At 47.4% G+C, this 26,706-nt stretch overlaps 1 protein-coding gene across 17 annotated transcripts in view; it reads left to right on the top strand.

Annotated features, from left to right (window-relative positions):
* Camk2g (calcium/calmodulin dependent protein kinase II gamma) overlaps positions 1-26,706 on the top strand; it is a 57,761-nt gene that overhangs the window by 6,125 nt on the left and 24,930 nt on the right. For all 17 annotated transcript variants that reach the window (XR_012907908.1, XM_075949051.1, XM_075949054.1 and 14 more), the window contains exons 3-12: positions 7,474-7,533; positions 15,644-15,698; positions 16,451-16,516; positions 19,455-19,527; positions 19,680-19,782; positions 20,222-20,305; positions 20,672-20,766; positions 21,387-21,509; positions 25,223-25,306; positions 25,516-25,558. Coding sequence is in view for 16 of the 17 variants with exons in the window: in XM_075949051.1 (XP_075805166.1) it covers positions 7,474-7,533; positions 15,644-15,698; positions 16,451-16,516; positions 19,455-19,527; positions 19,680-19,782; positions 20,222-20,305; positions 20,672-20,766; positions 21,387-21,509; positions 25,223-25,306; positions 25,516-25,558 (786 nt within the window). In the remaining variant the exon portion in view is untranslated. The remainder of the gene's footprint in view (positions 1-7,473; positions 7,534-15,643; positions 15,699-16,450; positions 16,517-19,454; positions 19,528-19,679; positions 19,783-20,221; positions 20,306-20,671; positions 20,767-21,386; positions 21,510-25,222; positions 25,307-25,515; positions 25,559-26,706) is intronic.

Genomic DNA, 26,706 nt, shown 5'->3' with positions numbered 1-26,706 from the left:
CTTTTCTCCTGATTTCTAGAAACCAGAGAAATAGTATCCTTCATAAAGGGGAATGATCTCCTCTGATCTTCCCTGCCATGCGCGAGGGCGCAGGGTGGAGGTCCTCCACACCAAGGCTCCTATCCTACAGTCATGATTGAGATGTGGACACCCACTTTCCCAGAAGGAGCTGGGGTGCAGTTTTGGGTGGGGATGTGGCCCATTCCTTGAGTTTCTTCCTGCTGTTTGTCGTCATATCCGTATCAGAAGCTGTGCTGAAACCTTGTAGGTGGGAGGCTGGAGACAGGGAAGGGGAGGGCTTGGTGTGACCAGCCCCCACTCTCCATCTCTGTACTTGCTACTTCACTTTCCGAACAGCTTTGGCGGATGAACAAGAACTGATCCTATGGGTGCCAAAAGGGTGGTGACAAGCAGAGATGGGTACTTTGCACCTCTTGAGTGCCTCTGTAGGGGCCCTTTGTCACCTGCACATAGCCAGAAAGATGTATCCTTGTGGAAACAAAGGCATAAAAGATTTGTTCTGAGCTCTAAACACGTACTTAGTTTGGTTGATGCTCGGACCCCAGTATTTTCATAATACGGCCTTTGAATGCCCTTGAGCTGTCTCTCCTCTCCTGTGCCCCCTACTTGATCTTTCTTCTTTCTTTCTAAAACAGGTTTCAGGTAGTGCAGGCTGGCCTTGAACTTACTCTGTAACTGAGAAAGACCTTTGAGTTCCTGATCTTCCTGCCTCCATCTCCCACATGCTAGGGTTGTATTGTGTGAACCGCAGGTTCTAGACCTTTGTTGTGATTGAATTGTAGGGTCATCCCACAGTCTCCATCTATCTCTCCAGCTAATTCTGAGCCCGACAACAAAACTCTCCTCATTGCCTCACTCTCCTGTAGCCACATTTTTTTTTACTCTGGTGGGGGCATTTCTAGCCCCTCCCCACACACATACATCATTCCTACTTCCTGGGCCCTATCACCATCGGCAACAGCAGATTCCCATCTGCTCCCCTCTTTTCTCCTCCCTGTCTTTCCCCTCCCCCTCCGTTGCTGCTGCCCTGGGAGGAGCTATTTTTAGGGCTGCTTCCTGGGATGTTTTACTTGGGGCTGGTTACCATAAAGGAAATGTCACCCAAACAGTGAGCAAAGGCTAGGGGCACCCATTGTGGGCATGGAGTTGACCCTGTTTGGGCCCTTAAAAGTAGGCAGAGTGTCCACAGGCAGAGCCTTGCCTTCTTGGGGCTTGCTAGTGACCCCATGGGGAATTTCTCTGTCCAAGCTGGCTTAGAGCTGGAACTTGAGGGCAGTCTTGGCGTCTCTTGCCTTTCCCTCCTCAGTTAGTCTTGAGAGCTGGAGGCCACGGAGAGGCTCGGGGTTTTCAGTTGTCTGGAACTATTCAAGTTAGAATTGAAGGCAGGGTATTTGTATGTGTGCTGTGTAAGGGACAGAGAAGCTCATGGGCGTATTTCATGCCCTGTCCCCCGTACTTACATTAGCAAGTTCCCGGTATTTGTTTGTGAGGGAATTAGAAGACTATGCGTTTACTCGGTATACAGATTTTGGAAATGCTTTGCACCTGCAAAGAGGAAGGGATCTGGCATCATGGTGTCAGAGGGAGGTCAGTGGGATTGTGGCTTGAGAGTCTTACTCCTCAGCGCCCAAAGGTTAGGCTGTTTTTAAGCAGCAGGGGAAGGTGGATTGTGACTCTGCGCCCTTGTTTCTGCTCCTCAGACAGATGCCCGAGGAATCAGCAAGGTTTCAGCTGTTTGTGAGAGGAAGGTGGGGGCACTCAGGAGGGCAACAAGATGAGGCCACCTTCGTCTTGTGTCAGAAATCAATGGGACTGCTGGGGCTTCTCATACTAGATGTCATTCAGATTGAACTCAGGCTCCTAATAAGGCTGCTTCTGCTTTCTGATCCTGATGCCGCCTCTACTGTTAGGGGGAAAACCTTGCAAGAGGGCTCTGTGGTTATAGCTAGGCTGAAGGCCTGCAGAGTGGGTCTCCATGGCAATAGCACACTGGCGGGCAGGAAGTGGCTGTTGTCAAACAGGAAGGGGGGGGCTGGGCTGTATAGTAGGAGGAGCCCTATAGAAAGGTGGGTGAGAGGAGGGTCAGCTAGGGACGGCCTACGATACTCTGAAGTAGACACTGAAGAAAGGCTGGCTTTGTGGCAGGAGTGCCTGCTGGTTTGTCCTCACCTTGAGATACTGAGCCTAGGCTTAGTCCAATGAACCAAGCAAACTCAGTGGCTTCACCCCTTTTAATGTTGAGGATGCTGCGTTCAAGAAGGGTACTCTATAAATCATTTTCTGTTCCTGCTAGTGTAGAGCACCCTTTTCTTTCTCCCCAGTCCAGAGGAGACTATAAAACAGGAGGTATGGGGAGGATGGGGCATAGCCACTGGAGAAGCCAGGCTGTGAGCGGTGTAAGAGAGTGTGGTAGGCAGAAACCACGTGACTCACTGGACAGAGAGCTTCAGGATGGCAAGATGCCATCGCTAACAAGACTGAGGAAGAGGAGGCGTCTTGCGGTCCAGCACTCCCTGGAGTGGCTCTCTGAGTGTTCCTCTTGCTTACCTTCATCTGCAGGCTGTGGACTCACAGGCTTCACCTCTGGATGGCAAAGGAGGATCTCAGGGAGACCCTAAGAACAAGTCAAAGGGTTCAGCATCTGCCCTTGTGGAGGGGAGAGCGGGTCCCTGTCTTTTGTTATCTTTAGCAATATGTATGAACACATGAGCTGGGGAGATGGTTCCATAGTTAAAGTGCATGCCATACAAATGTAAGGACAAGAGTTCGTATCTTCAGGAACACATGTCGATGCTGGGTTAGGGTGGTAGCCCACCTATAATTCTAGCCTCAGAAAACTGGACTAGGGGGTCCCCAGGATAAGCTGGCTAGCAAGACTAGCCAAACCTACAAGCTTTGGAAGATTTAATCAAGAACGCCTTTAATCCCAGCACTCGGGAGGCAGAGGCCGGCGGATCTCTGAATTTTGAGATCAGCCTGGTCTACATAGCGAGTTCTAGGACAGCCAGAGCTATACTGAAACATCTGTCTCAAAACAAACAAAAAAAGTGACTTAATCTCAGACCTTCACGTGCTTGTTCACACATACGCATATATATGCACACACACACACACGAAAAATGGAAAAGGGTCAGAGAAAAAGGAAAGCTGTGGGCAAGTGTCAGTACAAGAGACCTTGTCCTCTTGAAAAGAGGCTCTTGCTATGTGTGTTGTTACCTCATTTAAACTTCAGGCATTGCTGTTGAAGTGTGAAGCTGCAGGCTGGGGTTGTGACTCGGTTGGTGGGGTGCATATTTGGCATGTACTAGGTCCTAGATCAGATTCATACATAAGTGAGGTATGGTCATACCTATGATGCGAGTACCTAAGAGGTAGAGGGATCAGAAGTTCAAGAGCAGCCTCCCTCACCAAAAATAAAAACATCCGTTCATGCATGCTTACATGGATGAATGGATGGAGCTCCTCCCAGGTGAGTGACCTCCTTTGGGTCTCAATCGAATGTCATTTCCTTACTGAGGCACCCCCTGTACACCTTACTTATTAAACTTGGCGCTTTTTTCCTTCTCTGCTCTGTTTTTCTGCATAACACTTAACTCCAGCATCTGCTGTGCCGAGTTTCTTTCCCGCACCACTGTTTCCTGACCCATAGAATGGGAACTCGGCAAGGGAAGGGATTTTTGACCGGCTTGTTCATCAGTGTTTTCCAGTGTTCAGAGCAGTGCCTCTTAGGGTGAAGGCCTCGAGGAATACTTTCAGAAGGCATGAGTGAGGCTCAGGTGCTTATAACTTTGTGGAATGGCAGCCCTTCCAAAACCAATATGTTAATTGTTCTACCTTGTGGCTTAGACTCAGAGCAAAGACCAAAGCCTGGCTCTGGGGTTCCAAGAGTATATGAGCCTTGCCAAGAGTGTGAGGCTTGGCTTCCTGGAGTTAGGCTTGAACTAAGTGGTAAGAGGAGTCCCCTGGACCTTGGGTAAGCCCCTTCAAGGAACAGAGAGACTCATCTTTCTCTGCTCCAAGTCTGGTGAAACAGTGCATGTCCTTATTTTTAGTGCAGATTCTGTTGTGGGGCTGTAACCCTTAGTCAGTAAGAGACTTAAAAGAGGACGTAAGCATTAATCTTCGGGCCTCCCCTCAGCTGCCACCTCTGCATTGCAAGATGCTGTTCTCCCACACCTGCCCCACGAGCCGTAGGTCAAGGGTGGTGAGGTGAGTAGTCAGAGATGGGGTGGGTGGGTCTGCAGCTGCCACAGCTGGCTTGCTTGGTGCCTTGGTCTCAAGACCAGGGCTGGGAGAAGATGTGGGTTTCCCAGATACGGGAGGAACAAACCCACCATCCCCATCAAACAGGGTTTTATTGCTGCTCTTTTGAGTGTTTCTGTAGGTGGAAGTCTCCAGCCATGGTCTGTCTGGGACTGAGAGATACCAGGAAATGTTGGGAATTGGGAATTATCCAGGGTTCTCCTGGCTAAATCCTGGTCGTTGGCTGTGCTGAACCTGAAGGTGGGAAAAAAGGCCTGACCCAGATCCTGGGCAGCTGGGATGGATTAGCTGGGTAGCACAAAGTTGAACCTGTTGCTAGAGGGAAGGGTTAGGGCACAGCTAAGGATGCGAAAACAAAGTGAGGAGATTCCTGCAGTCTGTCACCTTTGCGTTATCTCAGCGTTTTATTCCTTTCCTCCTGTTGAACCTGAGTTACTTAGCTTCTCTGGGCCTTAGTTCTACCATATCTACAGTTGGAGTAATCAAGCTGGGCATAATGATACACACCCTTGATCCCAACACTCGGGAGGCAGAGGCGGGCCAGTCTCTGAGTTCCAGGACAGCCAGGGCTACACAGAGAAACCCTGTCTCGAAAAACCAAAAATAAATAAAAAGGGAGTAATCATACCAGGACCATTGAGGGGGATTATAGCACACTTTAAAGAGATACTTTTCCTGTATAGAATAGAGGTAAAACAGGGAGAAAGGCAGGAGGGCTGCGGTGTAGCTCAGTTAGCAGATCTAGATGTATAAGTCCATGAGTTCCAGCCCCAGCCGCACACACCACACATGGCAGTGCACAGCTATAATCCTGGCACTCTCGGTAGAGAGAAGAAGATCAGGAGTGTGAGCAAGGTCTTCCTCTTCAGCTACATAGTGAGTTTGAGGCTAGCCAGGCTACATAAGGCTCTGCCTCCAAAGCTGATGCAGAGAGATTTCTTGTCTTAGAGAGTTGTATTGTATTAGATCCTCTTCCCCAAAACCCAGAGTCTTCAGTTGATATTCTCATATTTTTTCATTCTGTCATGGCATCGCAGTGGAGAATGAAAGGTCTAAGCCACATCACCTTCATCAGCTTGGTTGACTGTGGTACTTTGGGCGGGTCACTCTCTTCTTCTTAGCCTTGGTTTCCTTATTTATGTAATAGAGCAAAACAGATCCCTATTTCACAAAGTTTCTGTCAGGATGAACTATTGAGAATCCGTGACTCTGCCTGGCAGGGTAAATCTTAGTAGTGGTAATTGTTACCGCTGCTGTTACTGTTGGGCTCTTAGTGAGCGGTGTTTACAACTAAGGATCTTGAGCCCTCTTGGAAGAACCCAAAGGGAGCAGTTGTGGTGTGTAGTGTGAGAAGTCCAAGAAATGCAGTGGGAGAGTGGGGAGATGGTTACAAGAAGAGATCACACCCTCCCAAATTCTAGAGGGTAGATATGGGAAGCCGAGTGGGGAGACTTCTAGGCCTCCCTACTCTGACCATCTCTCTACTTCCTGGAGCCCTGCCTTCTTGTGAAAGGAACTGGCCTACCTAGCTCACTGGGATCTCTGGACTCAACAGATTCTGGTCATTTCCTCAAAACAGTAATCTAAAGTATGAGTGCAGAGAGGCCAAATCTCAAAGCGGTGGGTAGCCAAGAAGAGAAACTTCTTGAAGAGAAGCAAGATTTGCGTCCTCCTTTCTCTCTCTATAGAACAGGCATCGTAGTTACGCCAGTCTCTCATGGCCATGTTAGGGGAAAGCAAACATGTCTCTCTTGCATAGTGGGCCTTTAGTCAGTTCCAGTGTTAACTGCTGTTGTCTTATTTTAAAATATTTTCATCACATTTATTTATATGTACGCATATGTGCATTTGTCATCATGTGTGTGTGTAATCGTGGGTAAGAGAATAACTGGAGAGATGGTTCTCTCCTACTGTGTAGGTTCCAGGGATCCAACTCAGGTCATCAAGCTTGGCAGCAAGAACTTTCACCCACTGAACCATCTCACTGACCCTATAATTGGTATTATTTTAATTCATCATTATCTCGATCACCCACGTTGTCATTGTCAGTATCACTGTGTTTCAGAGTTGTTACAAAGACCACCCTAGTGACTGCTGTGTACCAGACTCAGTACACATTAGCTTAGCCTTCCTGGGACCTATGGTCAACTGTGATCCAAATTTCTGGAAGATTCCAGAAATAAGCAATTAATAAATTTTAAATTGCATGTTATCTGAGTAACATGATAAAATTTCTTGCCATCCTGCTCCATCCCACTCAGGACGTGACTCATCCACAGATCCACACAGCGTAAACTCCTTGTCCGTTAGTCACTTAGTGACTTTCTTGCTTATCAGATTGATCAACTGTTGTAAATCCGCAATGCTTTTTCCCCTCTCCCTGTTTGAGACAGGGTTCCTTGACCTTCTGCTTCTGTCTTACCTCTCAAGTACTGGAATTACAGGAGCTCACCAGCACCTGTTTTGGTTGTGGTTTTGTTTATTTTTTATAATGCTAAGAATTGAACCCGGGACCTAGTATATGCTAGGACAAGTTGTGTATTAATGAGCTATGGGTTTTGAGACACTGTCTCAATCTGTAGCCTAGGCTGACCTTAAATTAGTACCTTTCCTTCCTCTACTTCCTGAGCACAGGAATTGGATATGGGTCAACGTACCTGCCTTTGCAGGGCTTTTGTGTAGTGTTTGATACTATCTGGAATTTCAGGCAATCAAATGAGGATCTTGAAATTACCTCACCCCCTCGGATGAGGGGTGTTTGTTGATACTCAGAACAAGAACTCACTATGTGGACCAGGCTGGCCTTGAACTCAGATGTGGGCCTGCCTCAGTCCCCTGAATGCTGAGATTAAAGGCGTGTGTCCCTACCCCCAATTATTAATACCCTAGCTCAATGAAATATCTATTATAGAGGTGTAGAGGAAGAAGAACAAGATTTAGCTAAAGACCTAGCTTTAGATTCTGATGTGTCACCCACTGGTTTAAGATATTTACCTCTCCATCCCATTTCCTCACCAGGAAAAGGTAACCACAAAACTGTCTCTAGATTTGCTATGACTTGCTGTGTTAATTTAGCAAATTCCCAAAAATGCCTAGTTGGTGCCTAAGAATTAAGGGAATATGAATAGCCAGGTAACCAGAGCTAGGATGGATGACTAGTGACTTTTTTTTTCTTTTTTCTCCTTTTAGATCATCAAAAACTAGAACGAGAAGCCCGGATATGCCGCCTTCTGAAACATCCAAACATTGGTGAGTGTCCAGCAGAGAGAGAGAGAGAAAGAGAGAGAGCACACACCTGTGTATGAGTGTGTGTGTGCGTGAGAGAGTGTGTGTGAGTGTGCATGCATGCATGTATGAGTGTGCTGGTGCATGTGTGTATGTGTGTGTGCATGTATGTGTATATGAGAGTGATTGTGAGTGTGTGTGTATATGTGTGTGTGAGTGTGTGTGGTTACCTCTGGTCATGGATCTTCACCTGGTGTCTTTCTTGCCTGAGTAGGATGGCAGCTGTGTGTCAAAGTTTTAGGGCTTTCTTTCTTAGAGCCCTGAGTGTCTCCTTGGCTATGATGCCCTCTCGGGGCTGGGTATGAGGCTTTTGAATATGTTCAGACTCTTTTCTCCTTCTGTCTTTGGGCTGAAACCCAAAGTTCTCAGTGTGTGAGGTTCCGGGCTTACCAGTCTGCCAGAGTCCCTCACCAGAGGCCAGCCATAGCCTTCATGAAAGACTCAGGATTTTGTTCCTGAACCTAAAAGAGTTTTGTCCCTGTTGCAGTGTCCTGCACACTCTGGGGGTTTCCATGGCACTCCTGTTTGTTCCCCAGAGCCAGGAGAGCAAGCTGCCTGCCTGGCTTCTCTGGAGAAGGAATGGCAAGAGCTGCTCAGATGAGGAAGGAGAAACACTTGAGAGGATCTCTCCCCGCTCCCACCCTGCCTGGGGTACAAGAGGACATTGTTGGTTGTTCTAAAGCCTGAGAGGCTCGGCTGCCATAGCCCACTCTGGCTCAGTTTTACATTGTTCAGCTGAAATAGCCTTTGCCAAAAGTGTTGGCCCTGATCTGCAGCAGCTCCTTACACAGAGACAGAAACTGGGCTGCTGCAGTGTTGGCTTGAGGCACGGAGCACCTCCTAGGTTTTCCAGAAATCGCTGAGTCATCACAAAAGATAACACGTGTTCTCTTCAGACATGGCCTAAATATCAAGGCTCCCACAGTGCTCCAGACACTGCCTTCTTAGCTCTGGAAGGCTAGGGCTGAGAGTTGACTTGCTGAAAAAGTTGATGCTCCCTCCAGAGCTACCCAGCCGCTGGCCTCCCAGCTCTCAGGTCTCAGCGTGAGCTCTTGTGTGGAGGAGCTGAGGTCAAGCTTCAGCCCACTGGGAGAGGAGCAGCCCTGAGGTAACCAGAACTGCAAACATGCAGGGCTTTATAGATCCCAGTCAGCCACTTGGATTACGCTGGAAGTGTGATGATTGTGTAGGAAGTGCTCTGCCCCACTGGGTGCAGGGCGCACAACACTACCAGTGCCCCTCGGCCAGGGAGTCTTAGCCTTAGAGCTGCAGGAGCTCCTGGGTAGCCTCCGAGGTTAGACTTCCACCTAAAAAATGCAGTGGGGATGTTGCTGTGGATAGAAGGCAACAGAAACACCTAGAACAGCAGTCCCAAGAAGAGGCATGTTCTGTTTGGCTGGTTCAGTGATATATAAAAGTATTCTTATTACTTGCTAATATTTAAAAATGAGATTTCACTGGGCAGTGGTAGTGCATGCCTTTAATTCCAGCACTTGGGAGGCAGAAGCAAACCAATCTCCCAAGTTTGAGGCCATCCTGGTCTACAGAGTGAGTTCCAGGACAGCCAAAGCGACACAGAGAACCCCTGTCTTGAAAAACCCAAAAAATAAAGTAAAATAAGTGAGATTTCACATTTTGGAAAAAAAATTATATTTCTCTGCCTTTTGAAGCAAAAGGCTCGACTCTGAAGCTACTATCTACTGTTCCAGTGGGGCTTTAATCCTAGTACTTAGGAGGTAGAGGCAAGCAGATCGCGATGAATTTGAGTCCAGGATGGCATAGATCCATTGCTGGGGGAGGATGGAAGGAACGGGAAGCATATTGAGTTCTAGGCCTGTGGAGTGATATAAGATCCTGTCTCAAGACAAAACAAAACAAAACAACAAAAAAAAAAACCCAAAGCTACCTACTAGCTCAGGTAATAACTTCCCTTTGTGTTTCTTCTGATCAACTCACAGCAAAGATGAATTGCGTAGAGGAGGCTGACTTCTGCCCCCTGTGACATGGTGGGGAACGATAATGACAACTGAGAAGTCAACACAAAGGGCAAAAGTCGGGTCCTAGCCTCAAAAATTTCTAGCCTTTTATTACTTATAGTAATGAGCATATATAGTTTGTGACCTCTTAGACTTTCTGTGGCTTGGTACCCTCCCTTTCTGCACTTAGCTTGGAATACAGGCAGAGAGGGGAAACCATAGATTCCACGTGTCTATACTGTTGACAAGCTGTAAAACCCAGGGAAAGCAAGCATGGTATAGTCTCTGTGGTATCAGAGTGCCAAAAACTGCGCCTTCATATTGTGACTCTTCATGTATCCTGAGGGATGTTTTGGTCTAAGGCCCAGTTCCAGGGTTAAGGGTAGGCAGAGAAAAGGACAAGCCAGGACTGTGTTCTGAGAACATTGGCTTTTGGTGGGAACCAGGACTCATGGAGATGTGGCTGAGCTCTGGGTCCGGGAGACAATGGTTGCCATGGATCCAAACCTGGCTTGTGGCTAGAGAAGAGACAGATTGTACCCTTAAATTACTATTCCTCTCTCCACTGCCATGTCCTTTAAAGCTGTGGCCCTGTTGGTTCTGACCTTTTAAACTCCGTCCCAAAGGGTGACAAGAAGACTACCCAATAGCCTTGCACAGTTGAAAAAGTTAAGAGCAATCAATGATCAGATCTCCCATTTTTGGCTAATGTCAGACTTGGGAGTATTGAAATTTGTGGGTATTTGGTGCAAGGAGCCAGGCATTCACAGTTTTTTCCCTCATACATAGTCTGTACTGAGTTAAGAATATTGTAAGAGTGAACCCTGATGTAGTCTGTGGGTTTGGGGTAATGATGTGTCATTGTAGGTCCATCAGCTATAACAAGGCCTGCTGTGGGATGTTCATGTGGAGAATCTGTGCATGGGAGTCATGGGCATATGAATCTTCTGTTCAGTTTTCCTGTGAACCTAACACTATCATAAAAAAAATAGAGTTAATTAAAAACAAGCAAACATAATGCCTGTTGGGTGCAAGACACTCTGTTGGACTCAGCGCTGGAAGAGAGGCTAGTTGTAGGGCGTTAACAGAGGAGCGAGCTCGTGCTGACAATCTGAAGTCTGAATGGAGTGTGTGCTACCTGTGATCTGCTTGCTCTCCGCTCTGAATTCCTCTAACGAATAGACTCTGTCTTCTCTCGTGCTGAGCTGCTCCAGCAGTTTCAATCACAACCTGACGTTTGTGGTTTAAAGCAGCACTTCTCAAACTTCTATGTGCTTATGAATCAGCCAAGGATCATGTCAAAATTCACGTCCTGGTTCAGTAGGTCTGGGGAGAGGAGCAGAGATTTCGCCTAGCTTCAAGGTCTTTAGGTGATGTTAATGCTTTGGTCTGTAGCCCATCCTTGGAGAAGGCCAGGTTTGCAACTTTGCAGTTAGGTTTACTGGGTTTGGATTTCTGAGCTGTGACCCTAACAAATTATTTAACCCTTATGTACCTGCCTGCTTTGTCCTTTGCATCCGTTCCTGGAGTTGGCAGAGGGAGAAGCATAAACATGCAAGCAGAGATTCTGAATCCTATCTCCCCCACCCCTGCCCCAGTTCAGCTGATAAATTATTCAAGCCTGGCTGCAGTAAACCTTGGGCCCAGAACCCATTCAGCTGATAGTAAATGTAGCAAAACCAATTGCAAAGAAAAAGGAAAGTTGAGTTGTGACTGAGCTTGTCCTAAGGCTTCCTCCCATGCTGGGAGGGCCCAGACCTGCCACAGCTGATGTAGTTCTGTCTGAGACCCCAGTAGTAACAGTGTTATTATTAAGGACATTTTAAACAGACCTCATTTCATTTTTAAATTGGTGTATGTGCGTGCATGCATGGAAAGGGTGTGAATACAGGTGTCCTCAGAGGCTTGAGGCATTGGAGCTCCAGGAGATGCAGTGTAGGCAGTTGTGAGCTACAGTGTGGGTATGAGAACCAAACCCAGGTCCCTCCATTCTTGACTGCTGAGCCATCTCTGTAGCCCCATTTATAGACTTTTTTTGTTTTTCAAGCTCTGTTTAACAGCTCTTGCTGTTTAACAGCTCTTGCTGTCCTGGAACTTGCTTTGTCGACCAGGCTGGCCTCGAACACACCAGGATCCGCCTGCCTCCCCGAGCGTTGGGATTAAAGGCATGCGCCACCACCGCCTGGCTAAATATTTCTTTTTTTTTTTTTCGAGACAGGGTTTCTCTGTGGTTTTGGAGCCTGTCCTGGAACTAGCTCTTGTAGACCAGGCTGGTCTCGAACTCACAGAGATCCGCCTGCCTCTGCCTCCCGAGTGCTGGGATTAAAGGCATGCGCCACCACCGCCCGGCCCTGGCTAGATATTTCTAAGATACTTTTTCAGTGCTTTTGTTGTTATTGTTTTGAAAAACTTTTAAAGTAAATGTGGCATGTTGACGGCTGTTTTTGAAGAATCGGAAATAGTGACTCACAGAATCGGGTTGTAGATTTCTTGGTCCATGAGAGTGTAAAATGTTGAGTAAAACTTACTTAGGTCTATCCTTTTCCCCACTGACTTTAGAGAATAGCAATAGGTTTCTTGCTGAAGTACAGTCATGGTCTGTGTTTCTTCTCCCTGGTCTTTCTGACTGGATTTGCTGTGGTCCTCTTGGTCTTTGGGACTCTAATGACTGTGAAATGGGCTGGACATCGGATGGCTGCTTTGTTCCATAATACCATTTGTGTGACTAGTTACATACTTGTGTGGCTACTAGTTAGAGCCTGTCGCCATCTTCTCTGCAGTGGCAGGGCCTGGCTCCTTCTCTTCACAGCCATGTTCAACACTGTCTGCTTCAGGCTGGCCCCCTAATGAATACGTTAAACCAATTAGAATGGCAGAGCTGTCAGGGACAGAGTGGAACTCTCACCTAAGAGGATGGACACAATGACTCACTGTTATTCTGTGATGTTAGTTAGCCTAGCCAGCTGCTTCAAGTTCTGCTATGTAGTGTGACTTTGAACTGTTTTCTTTTGGACCTGTTTTCCTCTCCCGTCAAGTAGGGATGTTGTAAGTAGTTGCCTGACAGAGTTAAAGCGAGGACTCGTTAAAATACTGTTGTAAAATACTTCATATGGGCCGGAAATGTAGCTCAGTTGGTATGGTGCTTGCTAGTCCTGTACAAGAGCCTGGGTTCAATCCCCTGCACCACGTAAACCAGCTGCTATGGTACATGCCTACAATCCCAGCACTTATGAGGGGGAAGAGGCAGGAGGATCAGAAGTTCAAGATAATCCTCAGCTACATAGTGAGCTCAGGCCTGCCTTGGTCACACAAGACACTGTCTTGAAAAAAAGTAACCCAGTGATTGGCGCATAGGAATAGCTTAATTAAATTTTAGTCATTTTAATTTTAATCAAGAATCAGCTGTGCTTAACATGGCACAGATACTTTTCTTTTCCTTGTACTTGGTTTCCTGTTAAAGTAAAAAGAAAAACGATAGCCGTCTCGTTCAGAACCCCCTTGTCTGGCAAGCCTGGTGTCTTGCTTGGAGCTGACAGCAGAACCTTTGGGGCTGGGTGGCCTGGAAGGATTAGTTTTCTGTTCCTCCGCTAATCCCCACCCACCTGCACTCTGTGTGTGGCCTTCCTCCAGCAGGGTAAAGGCCTGGGTGTCTGTGCCTTTGGCCCTGTTCTCAGGCCTGCAGTGCTGGGCGCTGGGTGGTGGAGTATTGAGGGGAATTGTCCAGGTGAGGCCAACCTCAAGGCTCCAGGCCAAGCCCAGCAGGATGGGACACCTGGGCTCCCCTTGGGAGTGGTTGTTAGCATCCTGTGTGCTGTCTGTCCGCTCAGTATCTTGCTACTGTTTGTAATGAAGCCGGTCAATTGGCTTCTGGGACAGCTGATTTCCAGGGGATTATTTGTATTACACACTTTAATGCTTTTTAATAGCAAATTTTTAATTAAATGGAAAGTCCTTTTGGAGGCAAGGGAGCAGCTGCAGCAGGACTCAGGATGATGCACTGACTGACTGAGACCAGAGAAGGGAAATGAGGGGAAGGGTGGCTGGGGTGGTAGGGCAGCCAGGGGATTGTGGTTCCTTCCAACCTAAAAGCCCTCCCCTGTCATCTGCACGATAGAGAAGTGAGGAAGGAGGGTTACAAAACTGTAGAAGCTGGACTAGGATGGGCAGTGTGGTTGTTAGACCCCGGATCCAGGCCTGGGAGGCCTTGGAGTCCTCGAGGGTTCCTCAAGTGAGGAGGAAGGGAGCTGTGGTGATGGACCGTACCTTCTGGCACCGAGTTGTTTGTTTTGCTTTCTGGCTGATCTGCTTCTTCAGCCATAGGGACATGGGAAGTGCAGCCTTTAGGAGATGCCTTGGCACTGGACTGGGCAGCAGTGTGAGCCTGCCAAAGAAACAACACCATGACTTTTTCTGCCCAAGCACTTCAGCAGTTGCTTTGCCGAGGCCATTCCTGAAATGCTCTAGAAGGTATTCCTGCAACTGCTAAGTATTGGGGCAGAGGTCAAAGACACACCAAAGGTTCCCTATAGGAAGAGGGACAAGAACATCCACACAGGCAGCCAAAGCAAGTCCTGTTTGCATTAGAGTGATGCTCAGGGGTTGGCATTTAACCCAAGGGTGGCTGGTTTTGTAGGCAGCAGCTAGAGCAGAGACCTCAGAAGGCATCAGGTTGGTCTTTGGCCCAAGAGCTTCAGAGGCAGGCATCAGGAGGGAGCTGTGCTTGCCAGCCCCTCTTTGTACTTGGTGAGCTGCCTTCTCTACCTGCTGCCCTCTTGGACCCATCTATGGTATTGTTGTAGGTACACTGTGAGCACTCTCTTTTTGGCTGTGTTGCTTTGCTGCCTAGTGTGTGGGCTGGCCTACGTTTCTTGTAGTTGAGTAGACTAGCTTTTGGAGTTTGAGACCTAGTTAGTACTTACTTAACTTTTGCCAAGAAATCTGAAGACTGAGCCTTTATGGTTCTCTTCTGTAAAATGGAAGTAGTCATCTCAGGGCAGTGTCATAAACTCCTTGAACACTCTGTCCCTCCTAAATGCTGTCACCTACCCTCGGATCTGGCTTATTATATTGCTTAAAATAAGTATATAGGATCAGTAGGCTATGACATAGACCTACCCCAAGGCTGACACACAGTTTGCATTCAACAAATAGTTGTTTGTGATTGGGCATGTCTGTACATGCCTGTAGGCCTGGTATTCCAGACAGTAAGGTAGAATGATGGCCACAAGTTCCAGTCCAAATGAACTACATAGCAAGACCCTATCTCAAAAATAAATAAAGGTTGAGCATAATAGCTTATCACTCCTTTAATTCCAAAACCGAGAGGGAAGCAGATATCAGTTTGAGGCCAGTCTAGGCTGGGTTGTGAGTTCTAGGCCAGCCAAGGCTATATATAGTGAGACTCTGTCTCAAAAATAAAGGAGGGAGAGGAACAGAAAATATAGTTGAGGAGACTGTTTGCCCAACATGCATAAAGTCCTGAATCCCCCAGCACCACATTGATTAGGTATAGTGGTATATATATATTTAATTCTAGCATTTGAGAGGTAGAGGCAGGAGGATCAGGAGTTTGAGGTCATCCTCAACTGCATATTGTGAAGTTTGAGGCTATATATACAGACACTATCTCAAAACAGTTACTGTGTTGGTTGCACAGTGTGGCCTGTTCCTCGTGCTTTCTAATGGGTTCTTCCATTTCCCAGACCTTCCATCTTCTGGCTCCCATTTGGTCCTCTAGAAGAGCTCTGGGGCTTTTCTATCTTGCCAGTTCTTTTCCTGTGTCATGAATCATGTCTTAGGTCCACCTTCTGAGCGACTTGCCCCTCTAGGGAGCTTCTTGCTTTTTCCCTCTGAATGATTTCCTGAGCCATGAAGCTTCTATCTCTTGCCTTGGGTCTCTGGTGGAAACCAAGCACTAGTCTCTTGCTGTGGCTCTGTACCCTTGGCCTGGGGGGTACCAGGCACATTGCCTCTTTTTTCTGCAGCATCTTCAAAAGCAAGCCTTGTGCGGCTGACATGGGGCTGGGCGGGTTTGCTACAGAGAATAGGATTTCTGAGTTCCTTTCTGCTAATCTCTGTTCCCATCTCCTCTCTTACAGTGCGTCTCCATGACAGTATTTCTGAAGAAGGGTTTCACTACCTCGTGTTTGACCTGTAAGTGCTACTTTCTCTCCAGCTGGCTGAAGATGAAGCCTGGGTCTCAGCCTCTGCTGAGGGTTCCTCTCTGTTGCTTGAGGAAAAGGACTCAGGATGTTTCTGGGGGACGAGTGGGCCTGTCCAAAGGCACTGCCCTCTCAGGAGTCTCGTTGTTCACTCTGTCCCTAGAGAATGAGCCCCAGCATGGCCTAGCTCTCTCCTTTCTGTTCTGTGCATAGCTCGTTTCTTGCGTCTTGATGTTTTCTTATTGGAGAAATAAAAGAATGACTCTTTGCGGTCTGTGGAGTTGGAGGTAGCCTTTATGACTCATGAGTTGTTCTTGAACATCCTAAGCGTGGCTCTTTACCTCCTGGAAAGTTCTGTCCAGTATTGTCAGGGTTGTATCTGTGATCTCATTCTTCTTCAACTCTAGCACTAGGCCTGCCATTGTGCTGCTATGTGACAATGTTCGTATTGATCTTAAGTAAAACTATGACTCTTGTGGTAGTTACAATATCCTTCTTAGATCCCTGTATCACTTTCTGTGCGTTAGTGATTCTGTTAGGTTATGGAAACGGAACTGTCAGAAAGGGAGGGGGGAAGCCCACATTTAGCCCACAGAGAAGTGACTGAGCATGTTCTGGGCTCCCAAAAGACACAGGGAGTCGGGATGGCTCTAAAAACTGTTTTACTGTATGACTCTATTGCCTGCTGGATGCTAGAGTTGGCCAGTAGACCTCGCCTCCTCTGACTCTTTCTTCCGGTTACAGTGTTACCGGAGGGGAGCTGTTTGAAGACATTGTGGCCAGAGAGTACTACAGCGAAGCTGACGCCAGGTGAGAAAAGCCTTGGTTTGACTGGAGCCCTTTGACTTTAGGACTGAAATAAGTCCTGGCTACTTTTTTTTGGGGGGGGGGGGGCAGGCAGAGGAAGCATTGTGTTTTCCTTGGATAGTCTTTGGACTCTTGTCTGGACAGAGTCTGTAAAGTTGCGGTAGGGCTGCATTCTGTGCTTAGTATTAGAAGTTAAAATGTCAGCACCCCTAGAGTAGCTTTTTTTTCAAAGCCTCTTCCAGGTCTCCTTTGTCCTGTGACCTCAGAAATACTTTTTTTTTTTTTGCGCATTATTATGTACTCACAAGCGCTCTGCGCCTCTTCTTGTTTGTACAAGGTCTTGACGTAGGGAACTGGGGATCAGAGGTGGAGAAAGCATCATTTTTGTCTTGAAGGGTATGAACCTGGAAAGCTTCCTCGGGAGCTTTCAGCCCTTATCTGTTCACTACCATGACCAGTTCCATGGGTCCCATGGCTCAGCCCCCAGCTTTCTATCAAAGCCAGTGGTTCTTTCGTGTGAGACAGCACGATCCACCTACCTCATAGCCTTCAGGTAGTGTTTGACCTGCCTTGCCCACTTTAGCTCTTCCCCTTTACAGCCTGATGTTTGTTATCCTGCCTATGGCTTATCTGGTTTATGTGGCAACTCAGGCTGCCTCTATAGAGAGTGCAGTTTCCTCACGAATTTCTCAACCCTGAACAGCCATGTTTGCTGATCAACTTCAGATGCCTCAGCCTGAGGAAAAATTCTCAAGTGGAGAGATGAATTCCAGTGCCAGCAGGGGAGGACCAGGCTGTGGGTGGGAGGAGGCAGTGATAGCTCAGGGAGCTGGGGGGGGGGGGCACTGTACCAGTGGGCTTGGCCTGGCTCTGCTGGGACACTTCGCACTTTTGCCATTTTTGGCCTGAAGGCTCTCCCTGCTAGCCGGGCTCTGTTCTAATTATACATTTCTGTGGAGACTCGCCTTTGCAGCTTAGTCTTAAGGTTCCTTTGGCACTGTTAGGCTGTATGGCGTGGAGGCCCTGAGCTTCACTGTCAGGGTCTGACAGCATCCATTGACTCTTTAGCTCTCTTCGGAGCCTCAGTACCAGGTTTCAGAGAAGCAAACCCTAAGTGCAGGCCACGCAGGCCAGCACATCTGGATGCTGTGCAGGTCAGCCCTGCACACCTGGCGGAGGCTGCTGACTAGGCATATACCAGCCTTCTTCAGCCTCAGTGGTACTGACCTTTAGCACAGATGGGTTTTTTTTGTAATGAAGGTCTCTCCTATGCATGAGTAGAACCTAGAGGCATCTCTGAGCAGTAGGTAAGCCCCTTTCCAAGTTGTGCCAGTCAGGATTATTTCCAGACATTGCCAGATGTCCTGGGAGGGCACACTCATCCCCACTGTTGCTCTGGAATCCTCTCCTGCCACAGGGAGAATGTAGTTTTGAGCTAGGTCGTCTTTCTGTATAGAATAGTCAGAACGCTATTATTTCTGGAAGGAATCTACGTGATTGTCTTGTCTCCCTACTAGATGAGAAACTTTAGAGCAGTTAATGCCTTAGGTGGTGTGAGAACACACCTTAAGAGCTCCTCACTAAATGCTTAGGTAGGTGCAGGCATGCACGATGCACCATGCACCTGTCCCAAGTCGCAGCATAAACTTCTTCCCTAGGAAAAAAGTTACTTAGGACAGAGAAGGAAGGGGGTTGGATGGTCTTACCTTTCATAGGAATATTTAGCATTTTTCCATCTCAAGAAAACAAATTAGTTGTTCTGGATCTTTGCAGTCAAAATAAGTCATGGTAGACCTGTTCTAGTCTCTGGAAAACCCACGTAGCCTTACCTGGGCTGGTTTCCTTTCCTGTGAGGTAAGTGTTGGTGATGAGAAAAGAGAACCCTCACAGTGGCTTCCATATTCCCAGAGTCATGAGGCTGAGGTGGAAGGACCATGAATTCAAGGCCACTCTGGGTTACATAGCAGATCGCAAGCCAGCTTATGCTACATAGCAGGAAGACCCTCCCTCAAAACAGGAAGAGAAAAGGAAGAGAGAAAAAAGGAAGCTTCATACACTGTTGGTGTTGTAAATTTGTATAGCCATTTTTGGAAAACAGTATGGCTGTTTCTCAGAAAAACTAAAAATAGAGCTACCATCTGATCCAGCAATCCCACTACTGGGTAAATACCCAACAGAATAAACTCGGTATGTTAAAGAAATGTCTGCACACCCACAATGGCCAAGAAATGGACACAACCTAAATGCCCATTAGCAGATGAATGGATTAAAAAAGAATCGTGTACTCTATTGAGCTGTAAAAGGCCAGGAATCTCTGTCATTTATGATGAGATAGGTGAATCTGGAGGGCGTTGTGCTAAGTGAGACAAACCAGGCACAGGAAGATCTACTTTGTGTAGTCTAAAAAAGATGCCCTACAGAGGTAAAGAGTGGTGGTTAACAGGAGCCGGATTGGGTGGGAAAGGAGAGCTGCTGCTCAGGTAGGAGGAGTGGGTTCACCTGTACACCTGTACAGCAGGTGACTGTAGTTAGTAATTTGTGTTTGGTTGGTTTGGTTTTTCCAAATAGGGTCTCTCTGTGTAGTGTGGGCTGTTCTGGAACTCAGTCTGTAGACCAGGCTGGCCTCCAACTCAGAGATCCGCCTGCCTCCGTCTCCCAAGTGCTGGGATTAAAGGTGTGCGCCACCACTGCCTGACATAAAAATGGATTTTAAATGTTCACTAGAAAGAATGAATATTTGAAGTGATATATATGGTGGTGCACATTGTATCAGAATATAATATTGTCCTTCAGAAGTAGATAGTTATTTTTCAATTTAAAATAAAGTAAGAACAAAATAGGCTGAACTAGATAATATATAAGGCCCAGGGTTCTAGCCTGTTGTTCATGATCTTTGATGAGGTAGTCTATCTCTGCACTGATATTTCTTCTCCTTTTTTAGCCACTGTATACATCAAATTCTGGAGAGTGTTAACCACATCCACCAGCATGACATCGTCCACCGGGACCTGAAGGTACTTATTAACCAGGCTGTCTTCCTTTGCCTCCTGCTTGTGACTCGTTGGCGCCACCTGGAGCTAGGTAGTGGTACTGTGCGAGCCCAGAGTAGGCGCCCTCTGGACTCCGTGGTGAGTGCCTCATAAGGTTCTCCTTGTTCCTTCTGCAGCCTGAGAACTTGCTGCTGGCGAGTAAATGCAAGGGTGCTGCGGTCAAGCTGGCTGATTTTGGCCTCGCCATTGAAGTGCAGGGAGAGCAACAGGCTTGGTTTGGTAAGGGTGATCCTGTCTTCCGGGAATGCAGCCTCCGCCCTTCCTCCTTTTCCTGATCTGCCTTCCTCTTTCAGAACTAAAAATCAGGCCTTTAATGGTACTGGCCTTTTCAGAAAGTGGAGGAGGATGGGAAGGCACCCGGTCCCTCCTGGCCAATCCCTCCATGACTCAGTATAGTGAGCCTGGCTGTTGTCAGCAGTGCCTGCTTGTTGCCTCTGGGGAGGTGCTTGAGTTCCTGGTAGGCACAAGTGCTTGCCCTCTGATTTAGATTCCAGGTACTTGGAGAAGCCCAGGCTGTCATCACTTGCAGCTTGAGTGCCAAGAGAGCGCGTATACAGTAAAATCAGCAGGCATTAGAAGGGCTTTGGGGGAAATCACAGATGTAGATTTAATGAGAGAAAAAGTAGGCTCAGTGTGGCTCTGCGTTTTTCTGCTGCAGGTTTTGCTGGCACCCCAGGTTACTTGTCCCCCGAGGTCTTGAGGAAAGATCCCTATGGAAAACCTGTGGATATCTGGGCCTGCGGTAAGCCCATTCCACGCACTCATCTTGGTGTTACGGGCCCTTGGCTTCCTGCGATGACAGAAAAGGCTTTACTACTCCTTCTGGGCCCCGCGAGTGTCTGCTGTATGTGACATCGTGGTGCTGGCTCTCCCTTGGGAGGGCTGTTCCCATCATGCCCTCTCCCCAGGTGAATCCTTCTTGGAGAATAGCTTGCACCTGAAGAGGTCTTGGTGCCGTGAGGAGTGTGGCACATCAGGAGGGCTAGTCACACAGCATTAACTCTGGCCTGACCCTACCTTTCTGGGTGGTTCTGAGCCCTGCATGGCCTTTCTTGGTTCCTCAGGGGTGAATGATTGACCCCAGTGACCTGTGTGTTCTGTCTCGCAGGGGTCATCCTGTATATCCTCCTGGTGGGCTACCCTCCCTTCTGGGATGAGGATCAGCACAAGCTATATCAGCAGATCAAAGCTGGAGCCTACGATGTAAGGATGGGTGTTCTGAGAGCTGAGCAGGCACTCCCTCCAGGACAGATTCCCTGCCTCTAAGGGTCTGTCCACGGGAGTGGTGTTACTGTCATTTGATAACAGGGTGTCAGGGGACTTTGAGGACCCAAGGATGGGCATACAGGACTCAATTCTTGCCACCTTATGTTCAGAGACTAGATTAAAAGAAAAGAATCCTTCTTGTTAATTATAAAATTAAAGAACTCATTGAAGCCCCTTTGTTCTATTTCTGAAAAGAACAGAAAAGCCGCATGGTGTGTTAGGTGATACAGGAAGAATTCTAGAGCCTTCTTCCACCACGTTGGTACCATGGGCACATAGCAGAGCCTGTTTTCTGCTTAGTAGAAAGATAAAGCTGAGCAGAAAATGTTAGTTCCCTTTCTTCACTGATCTGATCCATGACATTCTAACTATTATTTTTCTGTCTTACTTTCCAAGTCTATAAGTTGACACAGATCTTGGGATATTCCTAGTACTTCTCCAACTCTTGGGTACCACAGAGTATCCCAGTTACAGGAGTTGGAATGAAGACAACCTACATTTCGGGGTAGAAGCCTCACAAATTTCCTATCTCCCTTTCCCCTGTTCCTGCTTCTTAGTTCCCATCACCAGAATGGGACACAGTGACTCCTGAAGCTAAGAACTTGATCAACCAGATGCTGACCATAAACCCAGCAAAGCGTATCACAGCTGACCAGGCTCTCAAGCACCCATGGGTCTGTGTAAGTGTCCTTGCCCTCAGCACTTGGAGATTGGAGGTAGCAGCCCTCATGTTCCCCTTTACCCCTCCTTGCACAAGGATTCAGGAGGGCAGGGCAAGGGGGGTGAGTGGAGTCCAAGGTCAATAAATGTCATCAGGGGACTTGGGAGGCAAAAAGTGCTAATAGATCTTTACTTGTGAGGCTATAATTCGGTTCTGTTCTTGAACTAGAGCAGGTAGTTGATAATAGTGTGAAGTCCCAAGCTTAGGATATACTTGGGCTTCAACTCTGACCGGTACCCAGTGAATAAACACAGGAGGCTTCTGAACTGTTGAGATGTGCTTCTTAAACCGCTGTGAAACTCTCGAACTGGGTTCCTAGGAACTCCTCCCAGGCTGTCGGTGTAGATTGACATACTGTTTTCATACACAGTTCTGTTAAGCTGAAATATCTATTTGCAGACAAAAGGGGCAGTCCTGGTATAATGAGCATCTTGAAGGACGTATTTGTTTATTTGTCAGTTCCCACGTTTATTGAATGCCTCTTTGTGCTGTCACCAGGCAGTTCCTGGAGACGAATGGGGCATGGTCTCTGCCCCAAAGATCTGGGGAAACAGTCATTCAGACAAGCAACCATGCTTATCATCAGACAAATAAACAGAAAATGTAACAGATTCAAGGGTTTCTGCTGCCCTTGGTAGGCATTAGGGTCACACAAAGAAGGTTTGTGGAGAAGGTGATCTCTGCCTTGGTTCTTAGCAGATGACTTAAGGACACACACACACACTCACACACTCACACACACCGTTACCCTGCAGACAAAGGTTAGCATGGAGGCAGTGAGAGGCCATAGGAAATGGTCACCTGTAAGGAACACTAAGTAGCCTGGTTTTCGGTGAGACCGTGACTGGGAATGCAGAAGAGTAGGGCGCAATGAAAGATCACATGACATACCGCCTTCTGCCATAACAGTTGAGGTTTTTTTTTTTGGTTTTGGTTTTTGTTATTGTTTTGTTTTTGTTTTTTGTTTTTCAAGACAGAGTTTCTTTGTGTAGACCTGGCAGCCCTGGAACTAGCTCTCTGTAGACCAGACTGGCTTTTAACTCACAGAGATCCACCCACCTCTGCCTCACAAGTGCTGGGATTAAAGGTGTGCGCCTCCACCTGGCTAAAGCATAGGTTTTAAAGAGAGTGTGATATTTGCGTTTAGCGTCACTTTGGAAGCTGTGTAGAACGTGGAGCTGATGAGCAAGAGGCTGGAGGCAGAGACGAAAAGCTGTCACCACTGTCTGAGCAGGGGCAGCGAGGGTGGAGGTGGAGGTGGAGGAGTGGGTGGTGCCATCAAATGTAAGAGAATCTAAAGGATTTAGTACCTGGGCTTGAGTGAAGGAGAGGGCAAGCTGATGGGTATTGCTGGGTTTAATTGGCCAGTGAGCGATGGTTGTACAGTTCATGGGCCCAGAAGAGCTAGATTGTGAGAAAAGATGATGCCTTAGTATTGTAGGTGGTGAGAATAGTGTTAAAGAGCCACCAGCTGAGGCACCTGGTGGACCATAAGAATTATGGCTATATGGCCGGGGGTTTGGTTTAGTGGTAGAGCTTTCTTGGCATCGAGGAAGGCAGAAGAAAGGGACTATAGAGATAAGTGAGAAGCTGGAAACGTGACCTGCTGTTTCTATGTAGGCTATGTATAATCAGAGAAGATCCAGAAACTAAGAAGCAGGTGGGACTTAGAGCATCAGCAACCAGACCTGAGAGTCCCTGAGAAAGATGGGAAAGTATTCCCAGCTTTGCAGATAGTGGGAAACAATAAGGAGATACTTGTTTGTCTCCAGATAAGTGAGGCTAAGACATCTGAGAAGCCAGGTAGTGAAGGAGCAAATAACCAGTATTCCTTAGCAGAAGAAGATAGGTCAGGAAGTTTTGTTTGTTTGTGTTTTCCTTTGTCGATATGTATCTGCATATAAATTGTATTGTTAATTGTGAGAATTTAGCACATATCTGTACCACACACTATTCACACACACACACCCCACACACACACCTTTAATTCTCCAGAAATCACTATTTTTACTTGTCTTTCATATTTACTTTTTTTATTTTTCTTTTTTGTTTTTTCAAGACAGGGTTTCTCTGTGTAGTTCTGATTGTCCTGGAACTGACTGTATAGACCAGGCTGGCCTTGAACTCAAATATCCACTTGCCTCTGCCTCCTGAGTTCTGGGATTAAAGGTGTGTACCACCACCACCTGGCTCAGATTTACATGAAAGGAAAAAAAAAGGTTTATTAACATGCGTGTGTGTGTTTTGCCTGCATGTATGAATGTGCACATATGCATGCTGAGTGCTTATGGGAGCTCAGAAGGTGTCCGGTCTCTTGGAACTGGAGTCGACAGATGGTTGTGAGCCACCACGTGGGCACTGGGAACTGAATCTGGCTCCTTTGCAAGAGCAGCCAGTGCTGTGAACCGATGAGACATCCTCCTACCCCCTACTTTTTTTATTTTAACTTCCATATATGAGAGAGAACACATCTTAAGTAATACCTGTCTGTGTGTCTGGCTCATTTCACATAATGTAATGTCCTCTAATTCCAGTGATTTTTTTTTTTAAATGGGAACTTGAATATAATATAAAGGTTACAGAAAAGAGTCGATCATACTGATTGAAGAAGGACAGGTTTGGAGAGCAAATGGGGAGAGGGATTCTTGTGCCCGGGTCAGAAGGACACATCTGAGACTTGGGTTGGGTTGCAATGGTGACTGGTGCAGAAACAGGGCATACACAGTAGTCTTTTTATTTTTCTGTGGAGAACTTCACACACACACACACACACGCACACACACACACACACACACGTGCGCGCGCACGTGCACAAAAATGAGGAAAAGGTAGAGAAGGTGAAGAGAATTGCTTTGGGATCCAGGAAAGGCAGCAGGTTGGTGTGAAGGCAATGATGGTGGGGTGGTGGACACTCTAGGTCATGGGCACTAGCAGGGTTTTCAGCTGGGCTGGCTGAGACAGCAATAGTAAAGAGAGTGATGACCATCTCAACAGGCACTCAAGGATCAGAGAAACCCACCACTTACAATGCTGTAGTTACAGTGTTACACAGTATATGACCCTGAGTCATCAAGGAAATACACTGTGTCTGGCAGACTCAGTTTAAGGAGGCAAGGACATTAACAGCAAATACATTGAAGAAAAAAAAAAACCCTTCTAAAATGATGAAGAAAAAAGTGGTCATGGTGGCGCTCACCTATAATGCCAGCGCTTAAGAGGCAAGGCCAATCTGGGGCTATGACAGCAAGACCCTGTCTCAGAAAAACAAGGATGGTTTCTGCTTCAAGATAATCCCTAGCTTTTCAGAACAGTTTCTTTGAAGACTTTGTGGGATATGCTGGGTTCCTGACAGGCCCCCTGTAGAGCAGGAGCCTGTCTCCCACTGTGCAGAGTCTGGACCACAGCAGGTACCCAGTGAAGAGACCAGGATCCCATCACACTGATACTCAGTTGCCTCTTGTTTGGATTGCCCTTGACATGACCTCGAGTTGTTGGTAGCACTTCGGTTCTAAAGGCCTGTTCTCATCTGTGAACTCATTTAATGAGCACTGTGTAGCACAGTGTGTGGTGACGGTGTCCTGGCAGCTCCGTCGGTGCTAAGGTGACAGGACTGAGATGAGGGACAGAAAATCTATGATGGGGACCTCACAGACCTGTCTGTTTGACTTCCAGCAACGATCGACAGTGGCATCCATGATGCATCGCCAAGAGACGGTGGAGTGCTTGCGCAAATTTAATGCCCGGAGAAAACTGAAGGTGAGCGAGCCTTGCTTCTGGATCACTGTCTCTTGAGAGTGGAACTTTCCAGAGTGTAGCTCATGCCTGGCTCCAAAGTGAAGCTCGTTCGTGCTGGGGCACCTGAAAACTCGCGTTCTTCGGCTCTGGCCCAGAGTTGCCTTTGCCTGGGGCCAGGCTACCTGCTTCTAAAGCTCCTTTGGACTTAGAGGGTTCTCTTCTTTCTCCAGGGTGCCATCCTTACCACCATGCTCGTCTCCAGAAACTTTTCAGGTATGTGTTCCCAGCTGTGCACTTTAATCCTGCCGAGGTGAGTGGGACAAGAATGGCGTTTGGCCAGCCCAGCAGCACAGGTGTCTCAGGTGGCACCTTGAGCAGGATGAGCAGGGTCCTGTTCTGAGGGCGGCCGCTGCTGAATTCTTTTACCCAGCTTCTTCAGATGTGGAGGGAAGGGCTTTTTCTGAGGCTCCAATTTATGAATCCTGTTTCTTCAGACTACCCAAAAGTAGCCTGCCGAGCTTCCCAGGCGCCTTATCCCCAGGTGTTCTTAGTTCTCCGAAGACTTAAGTACTTTGAGATTTTAGCCAGTCTAGGGTATTGGAGAACTCACTGAAGGAAAAAGAAAGATGAGATACATTGTGTCTTCTCAGTTGCATCTGCTTGAAGTCATCTCTCCCTTCCTTGTGCCTGAGAAGAGGTGCCTGATAGAAACTGTCCAGATGTTTAAGCGTTTCTCATCGACCGAGGCTTACAGTACCCTCTGTGACACTAGCTATAAAAGTGAAGAAATAGAGACCTGTGGTGGGGAGGCGAAGGAACTCACTTAATTTGCATAAGGAATTGGGAGAGTTGGGGTCAGTAATTTGTAAACCACACTTGACATTTCTTTTTAAGATGCAAGACATTCCAGTCCCCTCTACCCCGTTCTCACCCTGACCTTCATTGTTTGCCCTCAGTTGGGAGCACAGTGGCTTTTCTGTGAGGAAAAGATTAATGTCAAGACTTAACTGAAAACAGAGAGGTCTCTCCCCAGCTTGCTTTTGCCCTTGGTCTTCCCTTCCTCTAACCCCAAGCCTCGCTGTTTTGGTTCAAGACCCCCTTTCTCATCCTTCTAACAAGACTCCTTCCCTTGCTTATCTCCTGCACCGCCATGAAGAGGGGCTTGTGAGGGAGTGCCAGCCACTCACCACTTACAGTAGGTGGCCATTCTGGGCAGGGCTTCCATCTTTGAGTTCAGGTCCTGCTGAACCTGGTTATGGGTCACTGGAGAGCTTTGGCTTGGAAGAGGCTTCAGGGAGAAGGGCTAGGGCTCTATAAACTCTTGCTCTTGGACCACAGGGTTCCAGGCTGTCTGGATGACCCTGGTTTAGAGGTTTATTCCTATGTTGAATACACACTAGAAGGTCATGGTCCCTCCAGGG

This window comes from Microtus pennsylvanicus, chromosome 15, assembly GCF_037038515.1.
Source record: "Microtus pennsylvanicus isolate mMicPen1 chromosome 15, mMicPen1.hap1, whole genome shotgun sequence".
In the NCBI taxonomy this organism is placed as follows: domain Eukaryota; kingdom Metazoa; phylum Chordata; class Mammalia; order Rodentia; family Cricetidae; genus Microtus; species Microtus pennsylvanicus.
Note: the sequence above shows the minus strand (reverse complement) of the source record. Positions and strands in the feature narration are given on the sequence as shown.